This window comes from Hevea brasiliensis, chromosome 9 (genome assembly GCF_030052815.1).
Source record: "Hevea brasiliensis isolate MT/VB/25A 57/8 chromosome 9, ASM3005281v1, whole genome shotgun sequence".
Taxonomy (NCBI): Eukaryota; Viridiplantae; Streptophyta; class Magnoliopsida; order Malpighiales; family Euphorbiaceae; genus Hevea; species Hevea brasiliensis.
This window is the reverse complement of record NC_079501.1, coordinates 14,916,269-14,942,154: the sequence shown is the minus strand read 5'-3', so window position 1 is coordinate 14,942,154 and position 25,886 is coordinate 14,916,269. Positions and strand designations below refer to the sequence as shown.

Below are 25,886 nucleotides of genomic sequence, written 5' to 3'. Positions count from 1 at the left end.
TTACATTAGATTCTAACTCTAGTCTCCTAAAGGGTTAAGATTCCTAATTAATTACAACTACCTAATGGTCTAAGTCTTCTAACATGATCCAAACACTTTATAACACTTCTTGAATTAAAAGAATACAGAAAATATATCAAATATCAATTAAAACCTAAGAAAATACAAGAACATGCATAAATATACAATTTTCAAATTCTGACAGATTAACAGTAGTAAGAAATTTGATTTTTTAAAAATAGTTAAGCATGCCTAAAAATCATAAAAAAATTACAGAAGACAGCCTACATATCATACAATAACATAAAATTTATAAATCAAACAAAACCCTAGCCGAATGATCTACATAAATCGTAACTCTTCTAAGTGACAGAATCGTACTACTTTTTTATAAAATCCATAACTCATTAACCACAAAAGATATGAATGCAAAACCAATTGGAAAAGATTCATAAGATTCTAAAGTTAATTTTAAACACTAGATTTGCACAAAAATATTAAGGAACAAGGGAGATATGGGCTTCACAATTCGGATATCCTGCAAATAAGATTTTACAGGAACCCTAACTTCAAACAGTCATAACTTACAAAATATTAAAGCTTTTTTAGTGATTCTTGAGCCTAAAATTAATGGAATTTCGTGTAGAATATGAATATAATTTTTACAATTTTTTTAAAGTTTCAGAATATAAAGAAAAATAATAAAAATACGAGAGACAGAAACTAAACATGTGCAGAGTTGTGTATCCCCTCAAATTAAACATGATTACATGATCTATATGAACATATAAAATAAATTGAAGGCAAAGAGCATAGAATTAAAATATTGTGTGGCATAGATCTTGAAAAGAAAACAATAAAAACTGACCTTCCAGAAATCTTGTATGAAAATCTTCTTGAAGAAAAGAAAAAATAAGGAAGAACTCAAAGAGTCTTGAATATCTCTAAATTTCCTATAGCTCTGAATTTTCTCTTCCTCTTTCCTCTCATCCTCCCTTCTTCTCTTCTCTAGTAGGGTATTTATAGGGTTTTGGGAGAGAGGTGTGCTAGGGTTTGGAGTCTTAGGATGATAAAGTATAGATGACTTAAACAACTACAATTGCAGAGTTCGAATAAGACTGGGATATGGGTGAGGTGTTTCAACCAATAGGAAGGCAAGAAAAAAATGGAAGGCACCAATAGGGAATGAGGAAGAGGTGTGGTAGGATTTGGAGTCTTAGGGTGATAAAGTTTAGATGACTTAAACAACTACGATTGCAGAATTCGAATAAGACTGGGATATGGGCGAGGTGTTTCAACCAATAGGAAGACAGGAAAAAATGGAAGGCACCAATAGGGAATGAGGAAGAGGGTGGGGCCAAGGATGAGAGAGATATTTTATTATTTTAATTTTTAGAAAATAATTAAATGGGTCCCATTTAAAATTCATAACTAGGCTTTCTTAGGACCATAGAGCCCAATTAAACTTAATTAGATCCATTTAAGAACTACCCATATTAAATTTAAACAAAATAAAATTTTATTTAAATTTAATTAAATTAATTTCCAAAACATTATTATTATTTTTATTTTTTCAAGATCATGCCACAGAATTAATAATTCAGCTCCATGACTTCAATTATATCTTACAGTCATATAATTTTTCATCATCGGGTTTCCCACGGCCTCAATGCACATACTCATTACAAATTAAGGGTCTACAATATTCACAACTCATATATCCACAATTCAATCACATCACACAGCCCCTCCTGGGCCCATCAAATCAATCATCGATCACAATATGTAAAATTTTAATTTAGTCCTTATAATTGATCGTTTTTGCAAAAACTGCCCAAATAAGCTCTAAAAATTCTAAAACTTTGCCCCGCGATCCTTAGCAATATTACTAGGCTATTGCAAAAAGAATCATAATTTTCTGAGCTACCAAGAATATTTTATGGATTTTTAATCCTATTTAAGCACTAGAAAATTACGAAAAAGCAAGGTTCGGGTTTACCTTTGCTGATTCCGACTTCGGGAACACGCTCGGGATGTCTGACAATGGGGGGGTAGCCAAAACCTCGGTCCAATTCAGAGACTTTTCTGGCAACGGGTCTGTCTGGCCGGAAATTCACAGACCTGGACAACTATCGAATTTCAGCGAATTGAGGATACCTACACGAAGCCCACAACACGGGGGTTAGTACATAAATTTTTCAGAATTTTCTAAGCTCATTTAATGCTCAGAAAAACACTGCGAAGTTCCGTGGGACCCATCGAAAAACGGTGTTGGAAAATTTTGAAATTTATATCCCCGCAAAGCTCTCGATGAGTGGAGCGCTCTGGTACTCTCGGTTTTCTCATGGGGTTCACGGTTTGCGAGAAATCTAGCCCGAAAGTCAAAATGGGCTAAAACTTCCCGGGCAAAAATTAGACAAACCGCTCAATGGATTTCGGTGTTCTTGGTGTCTATGGAAAGCTCTCAACGAGTAGATGAGTTTAGACACAAGACTCGATCCGATTGGTGGCCGGATCAGTCGGATTTTGGCCAGGAAGACGAACGATTGCGCGCGCAAGGGAGGGGCGTTCGCGCGCGTTTTCCGGCTTTTTGGGGCAGCGGCCGGCCGTGGGGAAGGGGTGGGGCGGCGCGCCGGTGAGCTGGGGTGGCGGGGGAGGTGGCTGGCCGGCGGGCTGGGGCGGGAGGAGAAAGAAAACGGGAGAAAGAGTGAAGGAGGAGGAGACGCGTGCGGGAGAAAAAGAAGAAGGAGAGGGAGCCGGTCTGATTCGACCGGTCCGATCCGGTCCTGTTCAATTCGGCCGGTTCGATTGGGAATACAAAATTTTAAATTTTTACTCTGCCTCGGGACCGAAAACGAGGTTCAAAAATTCCGAAAAAATTTCAGAAAACTCAGAAAAATTCGTAGACTCCAAATATATTTTTAGTTTTGCCACGTGGTCTTTAATAAATTTTTAAAAATCATCAAAGTTTATATTTTCGGAAAATCGAACCTAATTTTTAAAATCCGAAAAATTTCAAATAATTTCTTAAAATTTAAATAAAATTAAAATATCAATAATATTCATAAAAAAATAAAAATTTAAAATTTTACGGTGTTACAAATATAATTTAGCTTAGCATTTTATTGTGTAAGATAAGAATAATGTTTACATCATTTTAAGGTTCGGCTTTAGCTATTATTATTTTGATGCCATTAAAAATATTCTTACAGTATCAAATAATTTATTTAAATTCTAATGCCATTTGTGGTTAGGAACGATGATAGGTAAAATATTGTGAAAATTATTTTATTTAAATTTAAATTTAATTAATATTTTTAAAATTTAAATTTATCTTTAAATATAATTAAAATTTATTCTTAATTAACTGAACTCATTTTGAACTCGATTATTATTACTTAAAAAATACTCAAATTCATTTAATTTTAAATATTTTAATTAATAATTTATATTAAAATTTTTATTAATAATTTATATTTAAAATTTTAATAATTTCATAAAATATTTAAATTATAATTTATTTACAATAAAATATATAAAAATTTATAAATATTATTATAAAAAATATATATTTTATATTTAATTAAATGTAACACCCCAAAATTTTATATTTTATTATTTTATGAGCATTTTTGGTATTTTAATTTTATTTAAATTTTAGAAATTTTTTTGAGATTTTTTAGATTTTAAAAATCGGGTTCGATTTTCCGAAAATATAAACTTTGATGATTTTTAAAAATTAATTTAAAGACCACGTGGCAAAAATAAAAATATATTTGGAGTCTACGTATTTTTCTGAGTTTTCTGGAAATTTTTCAGAATTTTTGGACCTCATTTTCGGTCTCGAGGCAGAGTAAAAATTCAAAATTTTGTATTTCGAATCGAATCGGACTGGATCGGACCGGCTCCTTTTTCTTCTTCTCTTTTCTTCCGCGCGTCCCGACCTCCTCCCCTTATCTCTCTCTTTTCTCTCTCCTCCCTCCTCCCCTTGTCGCGCCGCCACCTCCCCTGCCTTCCCACCTCGCCGGCGCGCCGCCTCAGCCCTCCCCCACAGCTGGCCGCCGCCTGGAACGCCGGAAAACGGCCCCAGAAACAACGCGCAGCGCGTGCGCGACTCCTCGGCTTCCCGGCCAAAATCCGGCCGATCTGGCCACCAATTGGACCGGGTCTTGTGTCTAAAATCATCTACTCGTCGAGAGCTTTCCATAGACACCAAGAACACCGAAATCCATCTAGCGGTTTGTCTAATTTTTGCCCGGGAAATTTTAGTCCATTTTGACTTTCGGGCTAGATTTCTCACAAACCGTGAATCCCACGAGAAAACCGAGAGTTCCAAAACGCTCCACTCGTCGAGAGCTTCGCGGGGATATAAATTTCAAAATTTTTCGACATCGTTTTTCGGTGGGTCCTACGGAACTTCGTAGTGTCTTTTCGAGCATTAAATGAGCTTAGAAAATTCTGAAAAATTTATTTACTAACCCTCGTGTTGTGGGCTTCGTGTAGGTATCCTCAATTTACGGAAATTCGACAGTTGACCAGGTTTGTGAATTTCCAGCCAGACAGACCCGTTACCGGAAAAGTCTCCGAATTGGATCGAGGTTTTGGCTACCCCCCCATTGTCAGACGTCCCGAGCGCGTCCCAGAAGTCAGAATCGGCAAAGGTAAACCCGAACCTTGCTTTTTCGTAATTTTCTAGTGCTTAAATAGGATTAAAAATCCATAAAATATTCGTGGTAGCTCAGAAAATTATGATTCTTTTTGCAATAGACTAGTAATATTGCTAAGGACCACGGGGCAAAGTTTTAGAATTTTTAGAGCTTGTTTGGGTAGTTTTTGCAAAAATGATCAATTATAAGGACTAAATTGAAATTTTACATATTGTGATGGATGATTGATTTGATGGGCCCAGGAGGGGCTGTGTGATGAGATTGAGTTGTGGATATATGGGTTGTGAATATAGAAGTGTGTTTTGAGCCCTTTTGCAGGTTGGGTAGGTCCTATGTATAGGGGAGACTCTGCCGGATTTTCGGCACGACTTAGGACGTATTTGGTCTTTTCTTGAATTGTATTGAGTCATTTGTATTAAATAATTATAATGTAATTGTCAGGTGAGCCGGGACAGCCTTCTTCCTCCGCCCAGCCGCCACAGTGACCGTTGTCAAGTCTGTGAGTAAAATATTAATTTTAATTATAATTTCACTATTATTATATGTTCAAGCATGTCCATGCATCACTTATATGCATATATCTATGTAGATAAACTTTAGGCACGATTTATGTTGCATTCATAACTGTGAAAGTGCCGTGTATGTTGTTGTGGTAATTTGGAGCAGTGTGCATGCGTTGGCGTGCGTGTGATGTGGTGTGGACTATGGATAGGACGGGTAGACATGGCTTGAGATCTTCGCTGGGACCCGGTCCTTCGGAGTAGACACGGCTTGAGTTCTTCGCTGGGACCCCGATTTGGTTATTAAGTGGAAGTCTGAGCTGAGTTCTTCGCTGGCACAGTTGGAATTAAGAGAGTCAGATAGGGATCGGCCCATATATATTATGATTGATGTTACTGGGTGTGTGAGTGCTCCAAATTACCTTTTTGATGTTATGATGTGAAATTATTGCTGATGTTGCATTTCACTCCATAGGGTGCATTAGTTTTAAATAGTTATAGAGATTATGGTTAAAATTGATATTTTACTCTCTGAGTCGAATGCTGACTCCTGTTCAATATTTTTTCAGGCCACAGGAGGATATTTTTTAGGCTAACCTGCTTTCTCCCTCGCAGGTCGATTATTTGTAACACCCCTGATTTTTTATATATTATTATTGGGCTTCGTGTAGGTATCCTCAATTCGCGGAAATTCGACAGTTGTTCGGATCTGTGAATTTCCGAACATGCACTCACGGAAAAGTCTCCGAATTGGATCGAGGTTTTGGCTACCCCACCATTGTCGGGCATCCCGAGCGTTCTCAAGTCGGAATCGGCAAAGGTAAACCCGAACCTTGCTTTTTCGTAATTTTCTAGTGCTTAAATAGGATTAAAAATCCATAAAATATTCGTGATAGCTTAGAAAATTACGATTCTTTTTGCAATAGCTTAGTAATATTTCTAAGGACCGCGGGGCAGAGTTTTATAATTTTTAGAGCTTATTTGAGCAGTTTTTGCAAAAATGATCAATTATAAGGACTAAATTGAAATTTTACATATTGTGATGAATGATTGATTTGATGGGCCCAGGAGGGGCTGTGTGATGTGATTGAGTTGTGGATATATGGATTGTGGATATAGAAGTGTGTTTTGAGCCCTTTTGCAGGTTGGGTAGGTCCTAGGTATAGGGGAGACTCTGCCGGATTTTCGGCACGACTTAGGACGTATTGGGTCTTTTCTTGATTTGTATTGGGTCATTTGTATTAAATAATTGTAATATAATTATCAGGTGAGCCGGGACAGTCTTCTTCCTCCGCCCAGCCGCCACAGTAATTACCGTCAAGTCTGTGAGTAAAATATTAATTTTAATTATAATTTCGATATTATTATGTGTTCAAGCATGCCCATGCATCACTTATATGCAAATATTTATGTAGTTAAACTCTAGGCACGATTTATGTTGCATTCATAACTGTTAGCGTGCCATGGATGTTGTTGTGGTAATTTGGAGCAGTGTGCGTGCGTTGGCGTGCGTGTGATGTGGTGTGGACTATGGATAGGACGGGTAGACACGGCTTGAGATCTTCGCTGGGACCCGGTCCTTCGGGGTAGACACGGCTTGAGTTCTTCGCTGGGACCCCGATTTGGTTATTAAGTGGAAGTCCGAGCTGAGTTCTTCGCTGGCACCAGGTTGGATTTAAGAGAGCTGTATAGGGGATCAGCTCCCATATATTATGATTGATGTTACAGGGTGCGTGAGTGCTTCAAATTACCTTTTTGTTGTTATGATGTGAAAATATGGTTGCTGTTGCATTTCACTCCACAGGTTGCATTAGTTCTAGATAGTTATAGAGATTATGGTTAAAATTGATATTTTACTCTCTGAGTCGAACGCTCACTCCTGTTCAATATTTTTTCTCAGGCTACAGGAGGATTTTATTGTGGTTAACCTGCTTTTCTCCTTCGCAGGTTGTTTATCAATAGTTTTGTAATTTTATTTACTCCTAGAATTTCCGCATGTGTTAGAAATATTTAAATGATTCAGGTCCAGAATATAAATTGTCATGTGGACTCAGAAATTATATGCATGTTTGATGGATTGGATGAGGGAGCTGAGCTCCCATTTATTTTTATGCCGATATGAGTATGTGGAGGGTGAGCTGAGCTCCCCAATTGATGATATATTTTGTTTACAGGTCGGGTGAGTCAAAAACTCCCCGTTGAAAGGTCCACTTTATGGCCGGACTCTGTTCGGTTGGTTTCTTGAAATTGGGCCCAAATGGGCCTTAGAGTTGGGTTAATGAACAGTTAGGCTTACTACGGGCCTCGGGGGCTTTAGGCTGGCCCAGGTCCTAGTGCCGGTCCGGCCCATAGGTTGGGTCGTGACAAATGTGGTATCAGAGCTTAGGCTCCAGATTCTTAGGGAATGTTTGTCTAAAGTGTTGGGAAGAGTCTACTAGGAGTCACATGCGGAGTATAGGATTCTGTTTCGTCTTTTCCTGTAATTCTTTGTTTCTAGATTCTACGTTATACCTCGGGAAATATAAGATTACTTCAGTTAGTGTCTTGATTTTCGTGAAGTACACAGAAATGTGAAATAGAGTTAGTAGACATGTGAGGTCTATCATGAGGATACGTACTCCAAGAAATGTTATATTTTTGTCAGTATGGGTTTAAATGGTGTGCCCATTTCGTGTAAGGCACGAGTACATAAAAGTGAGTCTTAAAAGTACAGTTGCCCTAGATAAGGATGAGGATACCACTACTGGCAGTCATCAGTAGATGACCCAGTCATAATAAGTTTGTGATAATAGAAGATTCAGGAGAGATAAGAAATTAGGAGACCTAGTCTATCAGGACGTATCGTAGTAACTATACAATGTTCTCGATGTCTGCTCTGTAAGCTGTAGATTATAGTACCGACATGAGATTATTGTGTAGAGCTGCGTACTTCCCTGTAGTGCTTATGATGGGGATGTTTGCAAGCAGTCTCTGTTTTGGTACAGTAATACCATAACAGAGTTCTATATCTACAGAGGAGTTGGGAACTCCTAGTTAGGGGTCTAGAGTTAGAATATCGAGAGGTCACAGTGGGGTGATAACTAGAGTCAGTGACTCAGTTACCCTAGCATGAGCTAGAGTTACAATAAGAATTGCCATCAGACCAGAGGTTTCGGATTAGTTGCAAAATAAAGGTGACACCTATAGAGTGAGATTATCTAGTATTCAGTATGGAATTTTGGATGGTTTTTGCAGTATGACAAACATTTGGTTAGAACTTAGTGAGAATAGTATACCTTGTGTGTATCAGTATGAAATAAAGTACAACCCTACTACCTAGGGAAAGTCGGAACTATGAATTGATGATTCACAGAGCTATAATATGATAGGAGAGTCATTAATTTGACATGGTTTTGGGCAAGGTGGTAAATGTAGTATCTTTGTTGCAGCAAGTTAGGGTATAGTCCTATCTTTCGTAAGGGATCGAAAGTTATTACTAATAATGGTGACCAACAAAATAGTACCCAGATGGACCGTAGAGTGTGGTAGAGAGAAGTCGGCTCGGGTATCCTCGGAGGATGCAAGTTCTATTATAGGAATCATATATAATCGGATCACGATGGATGTAAATCCTTTGAATTGGATGACGGGTTTGGGTGCCGGAACCTTAAGTTTTGGCTAATTGAGTAAACATGGATAATAATAATAATAACAAATAAATAAAATTACTACAGAATCAGTTCTCGAGGTGGTAAGGGTATTATGTAAGCTAAAGGATAAGAATAGAGATCATATAATAAAAGTATGATGTAATTTCTTTGAGTTCCTTTCTAATTTCAAATTATTCAAAATAATAGTATAATCTAATTATAATAGTGTTAAGAGTAATAAATTAGCAAAGATAAATCACGAAGGCCAATGGATAAAGAAAGTGCGAATGAAAGTTTGGACAATTGATTGCGGATGCAATATAATCTAAATGCTAGTGGAAGTACTAGCTAGAGTGGTCAAAGGACCAAATCTGAGTAGCACGGACATATGATAACGCGATAGAGACTACGAAGATATAGTTAGCAAGTACGGCTATTATGTTAGGAAGAAGAATGGAACCAGGATAGAATAGTCAAGTTCTATTTTGGGTAAGACAAAGGAAATAAATGAAAGGACAACCTAAAGAGCGCATAATAAAAGGAACAAAGTTAAGATATAGGATAGGCTAAGTGTTATTCTTGGTAAGGAGAATGACAAGGATGGAAAACCCAAAATGGGACCACATTAGTGAGAAAAGTGATGGAGGTATGGAATACAATAATAATGAATAAATGTTAGAAGGTGTGCGATGGTATTGCGGACTACCTAAATAGGTAGAGAAAGAGAAGTTAGTAAGCAGTAAGTTGAATAAAAGTCAGTCTAAGGGATCAAATAGGTATGATGAGAGGAAAAGAATGATAGATAATGACACATATGTTTTAGGTTAGACTTTTGAGATAGTGAGAAGGTAGTTAGAGGTTCGTTATGAATGTCAGGCAAACATTTTTAGTGTGATCAACAGAATCACTTTGCAGTGACACAATAACGACAGAGCAACAGTAGGGGTAGAATAAAAAGTGACAAGTATGGATGGTAATAAATCACTAGAAAGTTTAAGGATCAAATTAATGACCATAGATAAGGGTGGAATTAGTGTTTGAAGAATCTATTAGCGAGAGAAATCTTTCAGGATTCAACAAGGGTTAAGGGCACAATATAAACGATGATAGATATGAATCATAGGTCGAATATAAGTAAAATTAATAAATTATAAAATATTATGTCAGGAAGGACGATGGTATAGTAAAGGGTTCATGCAGATGATACCTTATAGGTAGAGCACAATTGTGCTAGGAGATGATGAAATTTGAAGAGAAAAACTAAGAAACATATTTTAAACATTATTATATGGACAATCGGGCGTAGTTGAATATAGAGGATATTTTCTTTCTTTTCAAGTTTAGCTCGTGTTTTTCATTCAGAGCGTTATATAAGGAGCGAGATCGAGGCAAGGAGACCTAGTTATTTGAGATTTTGATAGGCACCAATTCATATACAATTTCTGATATGAGAATAACATGAAGTGCAAACCTAGTGTTAAGTATGAAAGGACGATCGGAGTAATGACAGAGTTAAATTGAGTTAGCTACTAAGGCTTGCATTTTTTTAAACTATGACCTAGATGAAGTACTATTTATGGATGAGTTTCAATAGATGAAATTGTTGCTGATGGGTAATTTGAGGTTGAAGTTTAGAAAGCTATGGGCAGTATATATGATTATATTAAGGAGAATGAACACGTAAAGTATCTTGTTTGGAATTAAGGCATGACACATATTTCCTACAGTAGTGTTAGTTCGGATGGAACTTATAGTGTATGGGGCTCATATTCATCCAGGATAAGCAATTTCCTACTAAGGCTGGTAGGGAATGATAATGTTCTGATAGTTAAGTTGGAAAAAAGGGGGTACAAAAAAAAATTCTCTATGGGTAATTATAAGTGTTACATAAGGTGAAGAATGTCTTTGGTAGGAGTAAATCATAGGGTTAGAATTCTCAAGTAATGAAACTAGTAATCAAGATAAGACTAAGAAATAAAAAGAAAGTTAAAGTTGATGATGGGATAGACATCTTTGAAGGAAAAGGTGTAAGGATGAGATAGGACTAAAATTAAGGAATAAGTACAGCAGGTTGAAAAGATACCAACAATACCAAAAATAGGAAAAGGGAAGTGGATAAGATCCAAATGACAGGAAGAGAGCTCGATAGAGTCAGTTATAATGATGAGGATAAGGAGTGTCTAACTCACCTTTGTGTTAACACTACCTATGAGCGGTGAAGGATACACGTGTCTTTGTGACACCTTCAGAGTTGGCCTAGGGTGTGTTTTGATGCGGAATGGAAAAGTAGTGGCTTATGCTTCAAGGTAGCTGAAGAGGCATGAGCAGAACTATCCCACCCATGATTTGGAAATGGCGGCTGTAGTCTTTACACTAAAAATCTGGAGACACTACCTGTATGGTGAAGTGTGCGAGATATACACCGACTATAAGAGTTTGAAGTACATCTTCCAACAGAGGTATTTAAACTTGAGACAGAGGAGATGGATGGAGCTTCTGGAAGACTATGATTGCACCATCGGTACCACCACAGGAAGGCCAATGTAGTAGCAGATGCTTTAAGCGAGAAAATCTTACAGCGATTTGGTGCACATTTCAGCAGAGAAGAGACCGTTGATTCAGAAAGTACATGAGTTGATGGATCAAGGTTTAATCCTAGATCTTTTAGATGAGGGGGTCTTGTTGGCTCATTTTTCAGTGAGGCCAGACTTGCGAGATAGAGTTAGAGTTTCCCAACGCAGAGACCAACAATTAATGAAGATCATAGAAAGAGTACATCAGGGTGAAGGTGGTGAGTTTGGATTTGCCAATGATAGCGCCCTAGTGCAAGGTTCTAGGATATGTGTGCCCAATGTGGACAACCTCAGGAATGAAATCATGCGAGAGGCACACTATACACTGTACAGTGTTCACCCAGGTTCCACCAAGATGTACCATGATGTGAAAGATAGCTATTGGTGGAATGGCATGAAGAGAGACATAGCAGACTTTGTGTCCAAGTGCCTGACTTGTCAGAAGGTGAAGTTTGAACACCAGAGACCGTCAGGGAAGCTGCAAGAGCTCCCTATCCCAGAATGGAAGTGGGAAATGATCACTATGGATTTTGTGATCGGGTTGCCTCGTACCACGCGAGGATATGATTCGATATGGGTAATTGTAGACCGCTTGACCAAATCAGCTCACTTCTTGCCTGTGAAGACTACATTACATTTGCCTGATGCGCCGACTCTACATTCAAGAAATAGTCAGATTGCATGGAGTTCCAGTTTTCATAATATCTGACAGAGGGCCCCAATTCACTTCTCAGTTTTGGAGAAAGTTGCAGGAGGCACTTGGCACACAGTTGAACTTCAGTACGGCTTTCCACCCTCAGACAGACGGAGAGTCCGAAAGGACAATCCAAACACTGGAAGACATGCTTCGCATGAGTGTTTTGGATTTTGGAGGTCAATGGGATGAGCAGCTAGCTTTGGTGGAGTTTGCCTACAACAACAGTTATCACTCCAGTATAGGGATGCCACCCTATGAGGTACTATATGGAAGAAAGTATAGGTCTCCTCTGTGTTGGACGGAAATGGGGGAAGCGAAGGTACATGATGTAGACCTAGTGCAGTACACTTCAGAGATAGTTCCTTTAATCAGGGAAGCAGCCCAGCTTGACTTTCGATGGCGAGAAGAGTTATGCGGACCCAGACGGAGGATGTGGAGTTTGCGATGGCGACTATGTATTCTGAAGATTTCTCCAATGAAGGAGTCATGAGATTTGGAAAGAAGGGCAAGTTGGCACCTCGGTATATTGGACCTTTTGAGGTTCTTGATAGAGTTGGAGCGATTTGCCTACGGTTGGAGCTACCACCCAACCTTTCTCACGTTCATCCGTGTTTCACATCTCTATGCTCAGAAATACATTCCGATCCTTCTCATGTACTACAATCGGATGTAATAGAACTAAAGGAGAACTTGACATTTGAGGAGCAACTGTAGCCATAGTGGACTACCAAGTGAGACGGCTAAGATCAAAAGCAGATCCCTATGGTTAAGGTTTTGTGGAGGAGCGATCGGTGGAAGAGTGCACTGGAGTCGAGCGGGACATGCGTAGCAAGTACCCTTATCTGCTCAATGTGTAATCATGTACTTTATTACGCCTTGTGTAAAATTCGAGGGCGAATTTTTACGTAAGGGAAGAATGTAACACCACTGATTGTGTATATATTATTATTGGGCGTCGTGTAGGTATCCTCAATTCGCGAAAAGTCGACAGTTGTCCGGATCTGTGAATTTCCGTCCAGACAGACCAGCTACAAGAAAAGTCTCCGAATTGGATCGTGGTTTTGGCTACCCCACCATTGTCAGGCATCGGCGCGTTCTGAAGTCGGAATCGGCAAAGGTAAACCCGAACCTTACTTTTCGTAATTTTCTAGTGCTTAAATAGGATTAAAAATCCATAAACTATTCGTGGTAGCTTAGAAAATTACGATTCTTTTTGAAATAGCTTAGTAATATTTCTAAGGATCATGAGGCGAGTTTTATAATTTTAGAGCTTATTTGAGCGGTTTTGCAAAAATGATCAATTATAAGGACTAAATTGAAATTTTACATATTGTGATGAATGATTGATTTGATGGGCCCAGGAGGGGCTGTGTGATGTGATTGAGTTGTGGATATATGGATTGTGGATATAGAAGTGTGTTTTGAGCCCTTTTGCAGGTTGGGTAGGTCCTAGGTATAGGGGAGACTCTGCCGGATTTTCGGCACGACTTAGGACGTCTTGGGTCTTTTCTTGATTTGTATTGGGTCATTTGTATTAAATAATTGTAATATAATTGTCAGGTGAGCCGGGACAGCCTTCTTCCTCCGCCCAGCCGCCACAGTGATTGCCGTCAAGTCTGTGAGTAAAATATTAATTTTAATTGTAATTTTGATATTATTATGTGTTCAAGCATGCCCATGCATCACTTATATGCAAATATTTATGTAGTTAAACTCTAGGCACGATTTATGTTGTATTCATAACTGTTAGCGTGCCATGGATGTTGTTGTGGTAATTTGGAGCAGTGTGCGTGCGTTGGCATGCGTGTGATGTGGTGTGGACTATGGATAGGACGGGTAGACACGGCTTGAGATCTTCGCTGGGACCTTGTCCTTCGGGGTAGACACGGCTTGAGTTCTTCGCTGGGACCTCGATTTGGTTATTAAGTGGAAGTCCGAGCTGAGTTCTTCGCTGGCACCAGGTTGGATTTAAGAGAGCTGTATAGGGGATCAGCTCCCATATATTATGATTGATGTTACAGGGTGCGTGAGTGCTTCAAATTACCTTTTTGTTGTTATGATGTGAAAATATGGTTGCTGTTGCATTTCACTCCACAGGTTGCATTAGTTCTAGATAGTTATAGAGATTATGGTTAAAATTGATATTTTACTCTCTGAGTCGAACGCTCACTCTTGTTCAATATTTTTTCTCAGGCTACAGGAGGATTTTATTGTGGTTAACCTGTTTTTCTCCTTCGCAGGTTGTTTATCAATAGTTTTGTAATTTTATTTACTCCTAGAATTTCCGCATGTGTTAGAAATATTTAAATGATTCGGGTCTGTAATATAAATTGTCATGTGGACCTGTAAAATTATATGCATGTTTGATGGATTGGATGAGGGAGCTGAGCTCCCATTTATTTTTATGCCGATATGAGTATGTGGAGGGTGGTGAGCTCCCAATTTATGATATATTTTGTTTACAGTCGGGTGAGTCAAAACTCCCCATTGAAAGGTCCACTTTATGGTAGAGAGTCCATCAGGTTGGTTTCTTGAAATTGGGCCCAAATGGGCCTTAGAGTTGGGTTAATGAACAGTTAGGCTTACTATGGGCCTCGGGGGCTTTAGGCTGGCCCAGGTCCTAGTGCCGGTCCGGCCCATAGGTTGGGTTGTGACATTATTAATGTTTGTATAAACTTGTTAAATCTTAGAATTTTCGCATGTGTTAGAAATGTTTATTTGATTTGGGTCTGTAAACTAAATTATTATTGTGGACCTGTAAACTTAATATTGTATGCATGTTTGATGGATTGGATGAGGGAGCTGAGCTCCCATTTATTTTTATGCTGATAAGTATGTGGAGGGTGAGCTGAGCTCCCCAATTGAGTATTTACTGTGTTTACAGGTCGGGTGAGTCATAAACTCCCCGTTGGTAGGTCCATTTTATGGTTGGACTCTGTCCGGTTGATTTCTTGAAATTGGGCCCAAATGGGCCTTAGAGTTGGGTTAAGTGAATAGTTAGGCTTACTACAGGCCTCGAGGGCTTTAGGCTGGCACAGGTCCTAGTGCCGGTTCGGCCCATAGGTTGAGTCGTGACATTAAACATAGTAATAAATACCTAAATTCAAAATTTGAATTTATTTTAAATCTAATTATATATTACCTATACCTATTTTATTAGAATTTGATGGGATAATGTACCTATTGCCATCTCTATTTGCAATATAATTTTAAAAATCATTCTTTTTTTAAAATTTTTCTTCATAACTATTATTCATTTATTTTCTAAAAGAGTTTGAAACAGCACCGTTTAATTTTAAATTTGAAAAAAAATGAAGAAATTTGACACGTGTGGTTGAATAAAAAAGGATGCAAACAAATATCTACGTTTCCAAATTTATTTTTTTTTATCATTAAATATAATTTGATAGGAAATAAAATTAATTTTATTGGAATTTAAATTATTCAATAGAAAAAATTTAAATTCCTTGCAATTTATAAGAAAATCTAAAATTCATATTCCACTTTCATTTTCTTTAAAGACTCCATATAGTGTGAAAACATAAATATTTATTAAAAGGACAAAAAAGGCTCCACGAAATTTTTTTTTTTTTTAATAAGCACATTTTTCAAACATGGTCCTACAGAATATTGGTCCTTCATAAACCTTGAAGGCTTTGATGCAATTCATGAACTTTCCATAAGTATCTCAAATTATTTATTATATCTAGTGCCTTCTATATTCACTTTATTATTAATAGATAATTCAGTATTAATTCTTTTAAATATATATTTAGTAAAAAATTAAAAAACTAAAAATTAAATATTATTCTTATAAATTTTAACAATTTACTTTCCTTTTAGTATTCAAATAACATTAAAATTAAAAGTTATAAAATAATAATTATCTCTTATTAATATCGTACTAAATACTCAAAATAGTAATTATTTATAAAATAAATACAAAATAAACTTTACTTTATTAAAAATAAATTAATTATAAAATTTTCTATCACATCTCTAACACTCCATGCATGTACAATTCTCTCTTTCTCTCTCCATATATATATAAATAAATATCAACTTGATTTTGATGATTGCATCAATCCTACCATCCGTGTAAATATTCAGTAGTAAGTTAGAATTGGAGTAAAAAAAAGAAAAAGAGAGCACGCGAAACAAAAATTTGCACTAATGAAAGATTCATTCAACAGATTATTGGGAACATGAATTTAAAGCAGTAGACATCTCTTTCTTTCTCTTTTCTTGCTCTAAAGTTTTTCACTTTTCAGAAGTGCAAGGAATGTGTTAAAACTCACAAGAGGCTGATTTTCCAATTACTGCATACATAATTGAATTTACAGAGATTAAATAAACAATAGAGGTTGTTTTAAAAGAAAAAAAAAAAAAAACAATAAATGTTCAAAACATGTGAGGACATAATGACGCCAAAGTCATAAGCCTTCCCTATTTGAATATAAATTGAAGTACATGTACATCATTACCTTTTTCCCCCTTCTTCTGACGAAGGTACGCATATCATTTATAATCCTCATTCTATTGGAATTGGAAAACTCGATTGACAAATTTGCTAACCTTGGTAGATAATATTAACCACGGTATAATGCCAACCTGCAGTAACATCGAAACAATATAAACAAATATCCAAGTCAATCTGATTACATGCTTAAAATTCCATTAATTCTTAACACCTATTATGCAGTCTGACTTGGAGAAAATGCTGGTTCATCTAGGCCACAGAAAGATCAAGTAAAACCAACAACTAAGATTTAGTCGAGTTAGATTCTTAAACATAGCATCTCCACAACAATTTTAGTAATAGTCTAGGCTGGAAATATGTCAGTCTTCTCCATAATTTTATTCTAGGATGACTAATTAATTACAGGGAAATAAGGTTAATGTACAAAGCTAATCATTATTCCTTCACAAACATTAAGTGTCACGTTGTGTGCTATCCTTTTGATTCCACTGGTCGCGCTTGGTAAGTCCTATTTGGAAATTTCCCATGTTGTCCTGCAATTACTTAGGAGATCAGTTGCTATTATTTTTCTTTTTTTTACTCCATGGTTATCAAAGGGCATGTGAAATCATTGTCGATATTTCTGTTATGTAATTGTCATGTAATGCGACTGAATGAGAGTTAAATGGGCATTCTGATTTAAATAGTAAAAAACTTTCTCTGTGATACAGTTTATACAGATAAATTTCAACAATTATCTCTAAATTAATATGATTGTAATATTACAGTACTTCAATTTTAAAATACAACATAAAACTCCCTCAACTTTTAAATTTTGCATAGTAAAATCTCTCTGACTTTCAATTATTAATTTTCTAGCTAAACACTGAAGTTAACAGCTCTAGCGTGGTACTTAGTCAGCATTGCTCTCTCATCTCTTTTACAAAGTGTAAAATTATTCTCTTTACACGTGAAAAATTATTTTCTCTATAAAGAAGAGAATGATTCAATTTTAAGTTGAGGGACTGTCGTGTTATAATTATATAAGTTCAGGGACGATTGTTAAAATTTATCCTAGTTTATACACAAACTCAAGAAGGGGGTTGTAAAGTTAGACAAAATTTAAAGACATTACCAATACATTGTCTTTTAAAAGACCTCCAGCACCCCATGATAGCACCTTTCCTGCAAAGTCAAATATATTAAGTCAACACAAATGAAATATCAAATTATTTGAAACATTTTGTATAATTGTTTTGCTAATCAAATTCCACTCCTGTTGCCCATTCATTGTATAATCTTTCTTCTTGTCCTTCCTCCTATCTCCCCACAGTCTTATCGAGGGAGAAACCTCAAAACTGATGATTCTGAAAACTAAAGGGAAAGGTGATAAAAGTCGACGTAATTTAGAGATTATTGAATGTAAAGGATTACCAAAGGGCTGCACCAACTGCTGAGATATTGCAGCAACAGGAGTCCTCCAAAACCAGCAAATCAACATAAAGTATGTTACAATCTGTGCACCAAATTAATTTGTTAAGGCCTCATTGAAGGAAACAAATAAACTCGAAGGCAACTCTATTGCACTCACTGCAACCTTTAAGATAAATATTATTTTGAGGTATAAATCATAAGACAGCTTGATCTCCTTGTTGTGCATTTCTTCACCTGGATGGCAAATATAGATGTTAGAAGCTTCTATTCATATGGGATAACACAAAGCTTAAAACTACGAGATCTAAACTAGTACAAAAGCCTAATATTACCAAGACAACAAATTAGGAAAACAATGTCAAACACAAACTTCTCTCTCAGTCTCTCTCTCTCTTTTGCTTCTATTCATGGGGTAAATTAAAGACAGGCTTTAGAACTAAAACTTCAAAAAATTTGAGAAAATGCAAAAACATATAACAGCAGAGACACAAACAACAAAGAGAACTCTGCCAAAGATGACCCAGGACTTTGGATTTTCTAATCTGACAATGCAAGTTACAGTATCTCAATCTTCATTTAATCCCAAACTTAAAGGAAAATTTATGATGTAGCTTCAAAATGACTGGGGAAAATCAAGTTTCAAACTTGACGACAATATTAGTTGTTGCTAGTAGATCATTTAAAGAAGGCTATGACACAAAATTGGTGAGACTTGAGAGAACAAAAAACTCCTCACGTAATCAATATATAACAAGCAATTGCCATACTATTAGCAGTAGTTTAAGGATCAAGGTAGAGAGAGAAAGAACACAAGAAATTCAAAACATCTATAGTCTGTCAGAGGTATGTGTTTGCAAACATTAAGCATATCAATAGAAGATGCATACACTTGCTGACCTAGAACTTCAAAACATCTATGGTCCGGCAGAGGTATGTGTTTGCAAACACAAAGCATATCAATAGTAGATGTACACTTACTGACATAGAATTAATAGAAAGAAAAAGATAAAACATGACCATTTATTTTGCAAATGCATCATTAATTATTCCACAGATATATGCAACAAGTACAAGTAGATGGCTTGAGAAATTAGGGTTTGTAAACTTATGCAATAACTATGTTAGCATTAGTGTAAAGGAAAATTAATGACTACAGCTGCAAATGGCCTTACGATTTGCAAGTTCCTTCTCCTTTGCAGCTGCTAACCTTCTAAGTTTTGCAGCCTGAGCAAAAGATGATGGCCTGTGACCAACATAGAAGTCAATCACACAGATCAAAAACACATTTTCCTACAAAGTAGCAATTCATTTCAACAAATAGAAATAGTCAACTCCACATGCTTGTGGAACTGCTTTATTATGGGCTCTCAAACATGTTTATGGAGCTTGATAAGATTGGTTATGTATTAAATCCTAAGGATTTGGCAATTGGCATTCAATGTTGACAAAAGCACAAATTGCCTAGCATTACAAAATTCTAACCATTTTTTAATGCAAATAATGGATAAAAGAAATGTTCATAACAGAATCACTCACTGTGAAAAGGAGCTCGCCTCTTTCAATAGCTGCTTTATTTCCGCACGTAACTGAACTTCTGTAGCATTCTTAGATGCTCTCTGAAAGGAAAGCATAGTACCCTTAAGAAAAAGCATCTTAGGGGAAAAAAAAAACACCTTTCTCAGGGAAACAAAGTGCCTAAAAGGTTAAAGTTGATCCAGAATTTTCTCCCAAGAGTGGCAAAATGAATTATGTTATGATGGAAAATACCAATCCAGTTATTAACTAAGCTTCAGAGTCCAATTAGTTAGCAAAGGTTTTTGTTAGTATTAATTTTGCCAAAATGTTAGTCTAAGTAGGGAAATAGTGAAGATTCATATTAACATTATGGCTGAAATATCCCCTGTATCAAATCATGATTGAGCAATATAAAATTCAATTTCCTATCTGAATTCTCTCTCCCCATCCTCTACAGATACCACTGGATCCAAGAATTGATTGTACCAAAACACATGACCAATATTTTCCTATTTACAAGTCCCTGTTTCTCTGCAAATAATGCAACGAAATTGAAATAGAAGAATGAAATTCTTACTCACAAAAATCTAAGATTAAGGAGAAATAGTACACCACACAGTAAAAAATTTTTAATTCCTCTCCGGGACAAAATGTATCCTATAAAGTTTAGAGTGTAGATAAATATCCAAATCCTTCTGGTTGTGAGCGTAAAATATAAGTACAAGAATTAAAGAATAAATCAAATAGCAAAATACTGCTTGAATGCACATAATCCAAGCAAGAACAGCCCCAAAAATTAAACATTGAAGAATTCATACAATGATAGTTGAAAATTGATAAATGGTATTAAACTAAAAGGTACCTTCTTTAAGTGCTCAAGCCACCTGGAGACCAACTGGAAAAACACAACAATGAGAAAGATGACAGGAGCTGCAAGAAAGCTTCCCTGTTCTCCTCCTAGGGTTTCTTCCTCTCCCATAATGAATGTCTTTATGGTCTTATGTTCAGCTAGAGCAGAGATTATTGACTATTTTAATGAAATCAACTGTGCATGGTGATTTAAGAAAATAGTAGAGAAAAGTGAGACATTGACCTATAGCTGGAAGGGTAATAATTGTAATCGAATATGATTTTTTAAAACTACCCATTAGAATTATTTGTGTGAATTTCTTTCTTGAAATAAAAAATAAATATATGTGATGCAAAAGCTAGTCTATGAAATGATGTCTTAACTTTTAAGAACTTAGTTGTGATGCCTCAAAAATCAAAACCTCCTAATCTTTTCTTTGAAGTTTCCAACAAGTTTAATTGAAAATTAGACCTCAGCTTGATATTCTTATGATGGTTCAATAATGAATAATTTTACAGAAATTTAAAGCCTTGCAGTTGTCATCTATAGGATTTCATGATGAACCCCATACCTCATTCGGATATCGTAGGACCTTTGGTGAGATGCCTAGAAATCTCTTATATTTGATTTCAAAATTTCAAGCAGCTCTAAAGATAATAGCAACTTCTCTCACATGATGGGATAGAAGTTTGAAATTCACAAAACAAAGAAATAATCTCTCAAAAAGTTTCAAAATAAATTACTTCAGCCACCCCAATCACAATATAGTGACTCTTTCTCGAGCTAAATGAATGCGCTTGATACTATCTCATAACTTATTCAGACTAAGCTTACAAAAGAATATCATACAATTTTCCCAAAAATACAATCAAAGAGGGGCATAGACTAACTAACAGGTTAAGGTTGTTAATCCTTAATCTTCATTCTCATCTTCAGCAGTGCTAACCAGTCCAATCCAACAGAAAAGATTATAAATGACACCAAATATATATATAATGCAACATAATAAGTATTAAAATAGCTTCAAAATTTAAAATCTTAACTCCAAAGTCCTAATAAAAATAATCTTAATGATGCAAATTTAACCAGTGAATGAAGAACGATAAAAACCAATGAAATCCTTCTATGAAAATATTGAACCTGTCAACTTGAAGCCATTTTCATCAACATCTTAAAAAACAAAAATAAACCCAAACCCACAAAGGACATTCCGTAATAAGTGCCATTGACCCATTGATAGCTTATTAAAAAAAGCTAAATGAAACAAATAAAAAAAAAAAAAAGGACAAAAATCTTGACATATTTGCTAAAAAAACTGCAAAGTTACGGGCAATAATAGAGAAAGACCAAGCAAAAAGAGAATTTAGTACCTGGTGATCATTAACAGAATCAAGACCTGGAGTTTTACCGATAGATTACTATAGAATACCTGCAAAGAGGAAAATTATTTTAAAAAAATGTCCGTATTGTAAAAACAAACAAACAAAAAAGAGAATAGATAATGAACAGCCACAATGCAATCTGTTTAAACCCTAGGTTCAATTCTCAAAAAGTTAAAAGGAAATTGAAAAGAAAATGGAGAAAAGCGAACCTGATTTTAGGAGGTTGAGAGATCTCACAGAGATTTGTTGTTTCTATACAAATACATACCCGACACGCGTTTTCCTCCTTTTTAAAAACCGTTTTAGCTGCCACTGGAATTTCTTTTCAGAAAATTACAAAATAGTATCCTTCAAAGTTTAATGGGAAAATAAACAGAACATGTGTCAAATTTTAATTGGTGAGATAAAATTAAAAAAATATGAAGAGGCATAACACTTTCACTATTCTTGAGAACAGTAAAAATATATTTTTACTCTTTAGCTATACAGTATTAGCATGAGGCCTGAGCCCCTTAACAGGTTAAGAGTAAAAGGCAATGGTCCTCCCTTAAATTCCTTTACTTCTACATTTTTATTTTAAATTTCAATTATAATGCTCCAAGAATATTCGAGATAAAAAAAAAATACAAATGTGACTAAAGCTACAAAAATCTTGTGTTTTTTTCTTTACATTATAAAAATTCAATGTTTATATACATAATAAAGATGAGATGAATTATATTATATTATATTAATATATTAAAAGATCTAATATTTTTTTATTATTTTTAAGAATAATTAAAAGATTATTTTACATCAACTTTTAGACTAACTTTTGGAAATAAATCAATATGCTTCAATTTTTTATAATAAAAAAGTATACCTAAATATAAATTATTATAAAAATAATAATTTTAAGAATTACTTTAATAAAAAGTTTGCAAATCAATTTATTATTTCGTGATTGAAATCTTAAGAGTAATTTATAAATAAAATATTTTCTTTTATTGATTACCATTCATATATAAATTATAAAAATTTAAAAATTCTTCATATTTTATATTATATATTTACTATTTTAAAACTATTAACTAACCAACCCATTATTCTTTTATTATGAAACTAAATTTCCATTTTTGTATTCAAAATTTTAAAAATTTTATAAGGTGTTAGTTTTTGAATTTATTAATAATAGAAAATATTATAATTTTAAAAAAATTCAAACTTTTCCTAATGATATAAAGATAAAAAAAAAAGACTAATCTTTAAAATAATAAAGGCAATAATGTAATTTAAAATATCTTAATAATGTTATTTAATAATTAGTATTTTTATTTAATTAGATAAATATATAAATAAAGATTATTTTTTAAATAATATTAAAATTAATGCTACTGGACGACAAATAAAATCTAATAGCACGTATTCATTTATCTCTTGACTTTATAGTAAAAAATATGAGCAAATATATAATATTGTGAAATGTCAATTTATTAGTTGACATAACATATTATATCCTTGCTCGTTTTGCATGCCTTCCAAAAAAAGAGTTGATAGCAGGTATTATACTATTTGATTTATATTTAATTTAATTATATTTTAATGTGTAGATTATATTCTATTTTAGCTTATAATTATAATTATCATATTAATACATTTTTGCTTTGCTTCTTTCAATTCTCGAATATTTATTTATGCTTTCTATTATATCATTTTGAACATTTTTTACACTAATACAAAAAAAAAACTATCATTTTCACTCTATATTTTAAAATTTAAATAATGAAATTACACTAAATAATTTTAACAAAATATACAATTTTTTAATTTTGTTACACTATTTCTATAGCATGAATATATAAAAATTGTTAAATAAAATTAACATACAAATACATATCGTAGCAAGGCGCGGGTATTTGTATTTGCGCTTGTTTACTACTAAATCACGTAGGCATTAGAATGTTTTACAGGGCCCAATCAAGTGTATTAGTTTGAGTTCGGCCTAAGACTGTTTTATTTGGCCCAATCTAGTGTAGGCCCGGATGGGTCCATTGGTAGAGGTTCTATTGGTAAATATATCAGCAAAAAAAAAACAAAGGATAATTTTACGCATCTAACCTCCAGGACTCCGGCGTTAACCAATGCAGCTGTCCTATAAATAAACAAACGTAGAATGGTTATGATCCAAGGCTAATTACGTTATTTCATAATAACAACTACACGTGTCCATGAAACAGCCAAAGCAAAGAACGGTTCGAGAGCTGAGAACCAATAGAGAAAGAGAGCGTGCGCCGGATGGACCGATGAAGTGGCAAAATATTTTTGAAATCCCGCCTAAACCCAGAGACTTGAATTTCTCTTTTTATTATTTTTTATTTAAAAAAAAAATATAAAATCCCTTTCCTTATCTCTACAGAAAAGGGAAAAGGCATTTTTCTCAAAGGCCTCCGTCTCAGCGTCTCTTCGTTCTTTCTCCTCCTCCTCTTCTGCCTCTGAAATACGTAAGGTAAACTCGGTGGAAGCCTTTGCGGCGCTGACTCGGACCGAGTCGTATAATTTTTCGCTGGTTTTTAACAGGTTCCTTTTTTTTTTGGGGGTTTCTTACAGGTTTAGCCATGAAAGGTGGGAAATCCAATGCTAATGCCAGCAAGTTCGACGCTAAGTGAGTGCTTTGGATTTTTGAATCATACGATGGAATGCCGATTTGCAATCTCTTTCAATAAATTTGATTTTGAATTTTGGATTTGTGGTTAGGTTGAAGGTAAATGGTGCAGGCGGCGGCCAAAAAGCGTCGAAGAAGGCGGGGAAGGACCCCAACAAGCCAAAGAGGCCTGCAAGTGCTTTCTTCGTTTTCATGTAACGGGATTTTCTTAAATCTTAAGAATCATTCTCAACAAATATGTATTTGCCATTTTTGTTAATTATTTTTAATTTTTATAAAAGGGAGGAATTTAGGCAGGAGTATAAGGAGAAGCATCCTAACAATAAATCTGTAGCCGTTGTGAGTATTTTAATTTAATTTTGCTTTTTTCATTAATGTTGAAAATGACAGTTTTTGTTATCGTTTTCTTTTCAAATCGGTGTAATGTGTTTGAAATGAATCAGGTCGGAAAGGCTGGTGGAGATAAGTGGAAATCTATGTCAGAGGCTGTGAGTATTTTAAGGGATTTTTTCTTTTTTGGTTGTGAGTTTATTTTTTTTTTTTTTAATTTGAGGTTGCTGGTTCTTGAATGATGTGATTTGTATTTAATTTCGTTTTAAATAATATCAGGAGAAAGCTCCTTATGTAGCAAAAGCAGAGAAAAGAAAGAATGAATACAACAAAAACATGGCTGCTTACAATAAAAGAATGGTAATATTACTTGGTTGTTTTTTAGTTTCCATAGTTAAATTGGTTTTATTAAATCATTCTTCGTTTTATTCTTTAAATAAATATTTTTTTTGATAAATTATTCTTTAAATAGTTGCTTTGCAATCTTGTTGAAAAGTTTCTTTTATTATGATATGATAGGCTGGTGGAGGAAATGCAGATGACGAATCAGACAAGTCTAAATCTGAAGTGAATGATGAGGAGGAGGAAGAAAATGATGAGTAATTTGATTGAAAGTGGGAGAAGCAATTGATGTAGAATTTGCTTATGGAAAATGACTTGAATTTTTAGATTTAAATAGTTTCTTTCCTTATGTGGTTAGACTAGTTTAGTACTAAAATGGAGATTAGTTCCAGCCTTTCAGAGTCTTCCTGGAGCTCACATGGCTATGTACTTAATCTCCTTAAACTTAATTGTTTATTTTGAGTTTTAATATATATCCTTTTCTATCATGTGCTTCATTTTCTTTTTAAATTATGTTCTTTCTATGTGTATGCTTCCATCTGTTGGTCGTTTTTATTTATTGCTTGTCAATTATATAAATATTTCGTGGCCGCGATGAAAGAAAATGCTCATGAAATTTTTGTTTCAGGTATCTCTAATAAGTATATTCTAGCCAGGTACTTGATACTCTTTATTGAGATCTACTGGAAGAACATTTCATTCTACATGGGGCAGTGACTTGGAGGACAATGAACCATTGTTTAATATGGGTGTCTGTTATTTTGGACCCTTGATTTTTGGGTTATGCTTCTTTACAGTTTGATTTTAGTGCCTATAATTGCATTCTTTGTGTTTGCTTATGAATTTTTGTTCTTAAGTTTCAGCAAT

The 25,886-nt window shown here is 34.9% G+C and overlaps 2 protein-coding genes across 6 annotated transcripts; one reads left to right on the top strand and one right to left on the bottom strand.

Annotated features, from left to right (window-relative positions):
* Positions 1-16,276: 16,276 nt before the first annotated feature.
* LOC110672859 (protein GET1) lies at positions 16,277-22,050 on the bottom strand. Of its 4 annotated transcripts, XR_002498383.2 has the most exons (10): positions 21,916-22,050; positions 21,695-21,753; positions 20,337-20,519; positions 19,496-19,575; positions 19,132-19,202; positions 18,123-18,193; positions 17,960-18,041; positions 17,661-17,710; positions 16,551-16,677; positions 16,277-16,385 (listed from the first exon to the last, which is right to left on the bottom strand). XR_002498383.2 is itself a non-coding variant. In XM_021835763.2 (9 exons), the coding sequence occupies exons 3-9, from the start codon at positions 20,451-20,453 to the stop codon at positions 16,603-16,605; spliced, it is 546 nt and encodes a 181-aa protein (XP_021691455.2). In that variant the 5' UTR covers positions 20,454-20,519; positions 21,695-21,753; positions 21,916-22,050; the 3' UTR covers positions 16,489-16,602. The 4 variants fall into 4 exon arrangements, 3 of the variants coding, with proteins under 3 accessions (XP_021691455.2, XP_021691452.2, XP_021691454.2); XM_021835763.2 differs by lacking the exon at positions 16,277-16,385 and having other exon boundaries at positions 16,489-16,677; XM_021835760.2 differs by lacking the exons at positions 16,277-16,385; positions 16,551-16,677 and adding an exon at positions 16,809-17,079.
* A 1,992-nt stretch (positions 22,051-24,042) lies between these two features.
* LOC110672815 (HMG1/2-like protein) lies at positions 24,043-25,507 on the top strand. 2 transcript variants are annotated; one of them, XM_021835702.2, is made up of 7 exons: positions 24,043-24,191; positions 24,293-24,347; positions 24,440-24,541; positions 24,629-24,686; positions 24,791-24,835; positions 24,957-25,037; positions 25,197-25,507. In XM_021835702.2, the coding sequence occupies exons 2-7, from the start codon at positions 24,301-24,303 to the stop codon at positions 25,278-25,280; spliced, it is 417 nt and encodes a 138-aa protein (XP_021691394.1). In that variant the 5' UTR covers positions 24,043-24,191; positions 24,293-24,300; the 3' UTR covers positions 25,281-25,507. The 2 variants fall into 2 exon arrangements, with proteins under 2 accessions (XP_021691394.1, XP_058009075.1); XM_058153092.1 differs by having other exon boundaries at positions 24,097-24,186.
* The last annotated feature ends 379 nt before the right edge of the window (positions 25,508-25,886 follow it).

What these genes read in the sequence shown, in the direction of transcription:
- LOC110672859 (XM_021835760.2), bottom strand. Translation starts at nt 20,453, where the DNA reads ATGGGAGAGGAAGAAACCCTAGGAGGAGAACAGGGAAGCTTTCTTGCA. An exon ending in GAGGCGAGCTCCTTTTCACA is followed by an intron (nt 19,203 to 19,495) that starts GTGAGTGATTCT and finishes TGTTGGTCACAG; the next exon opens with GCCATCATCTTTTGCTCAGG. An exon ending in AAATAATATTTATCTTAAAG is followed by an intron (nt 18,042 to 18,122) that starts GTTGCAGTGAGT and finishes TTTGGTGCACAG; the next exon opens with ATTGTAACATACTTTATGTT.
- LOC110672815 (XM_021835702.2), top strand. Translation starts at nt 24,301, where the DNA reads ATGAAAGGTGGGAAATCCAATGCTAATGCCAGCAAGTTCGACGCTAA. An exon ending in GCCAGCAAGTTCGACGCTAA is followed by an intron (nt 24,348 to 24,439) that starts GTGAGTGCTTTG and finishes ATTTGTGGTTAG; the next exon opens with GTTGAAGGTAAATGGTGCAG. An exon ending in GGAAATCTATGTCAGAGGCT is followed by an intron (nt 24,836 to 24,956) that starts GTGAGTATTTTA and finishes AAATAATATCAG; the next exon opens with GAGAAAGCTCCTTATGTAGC.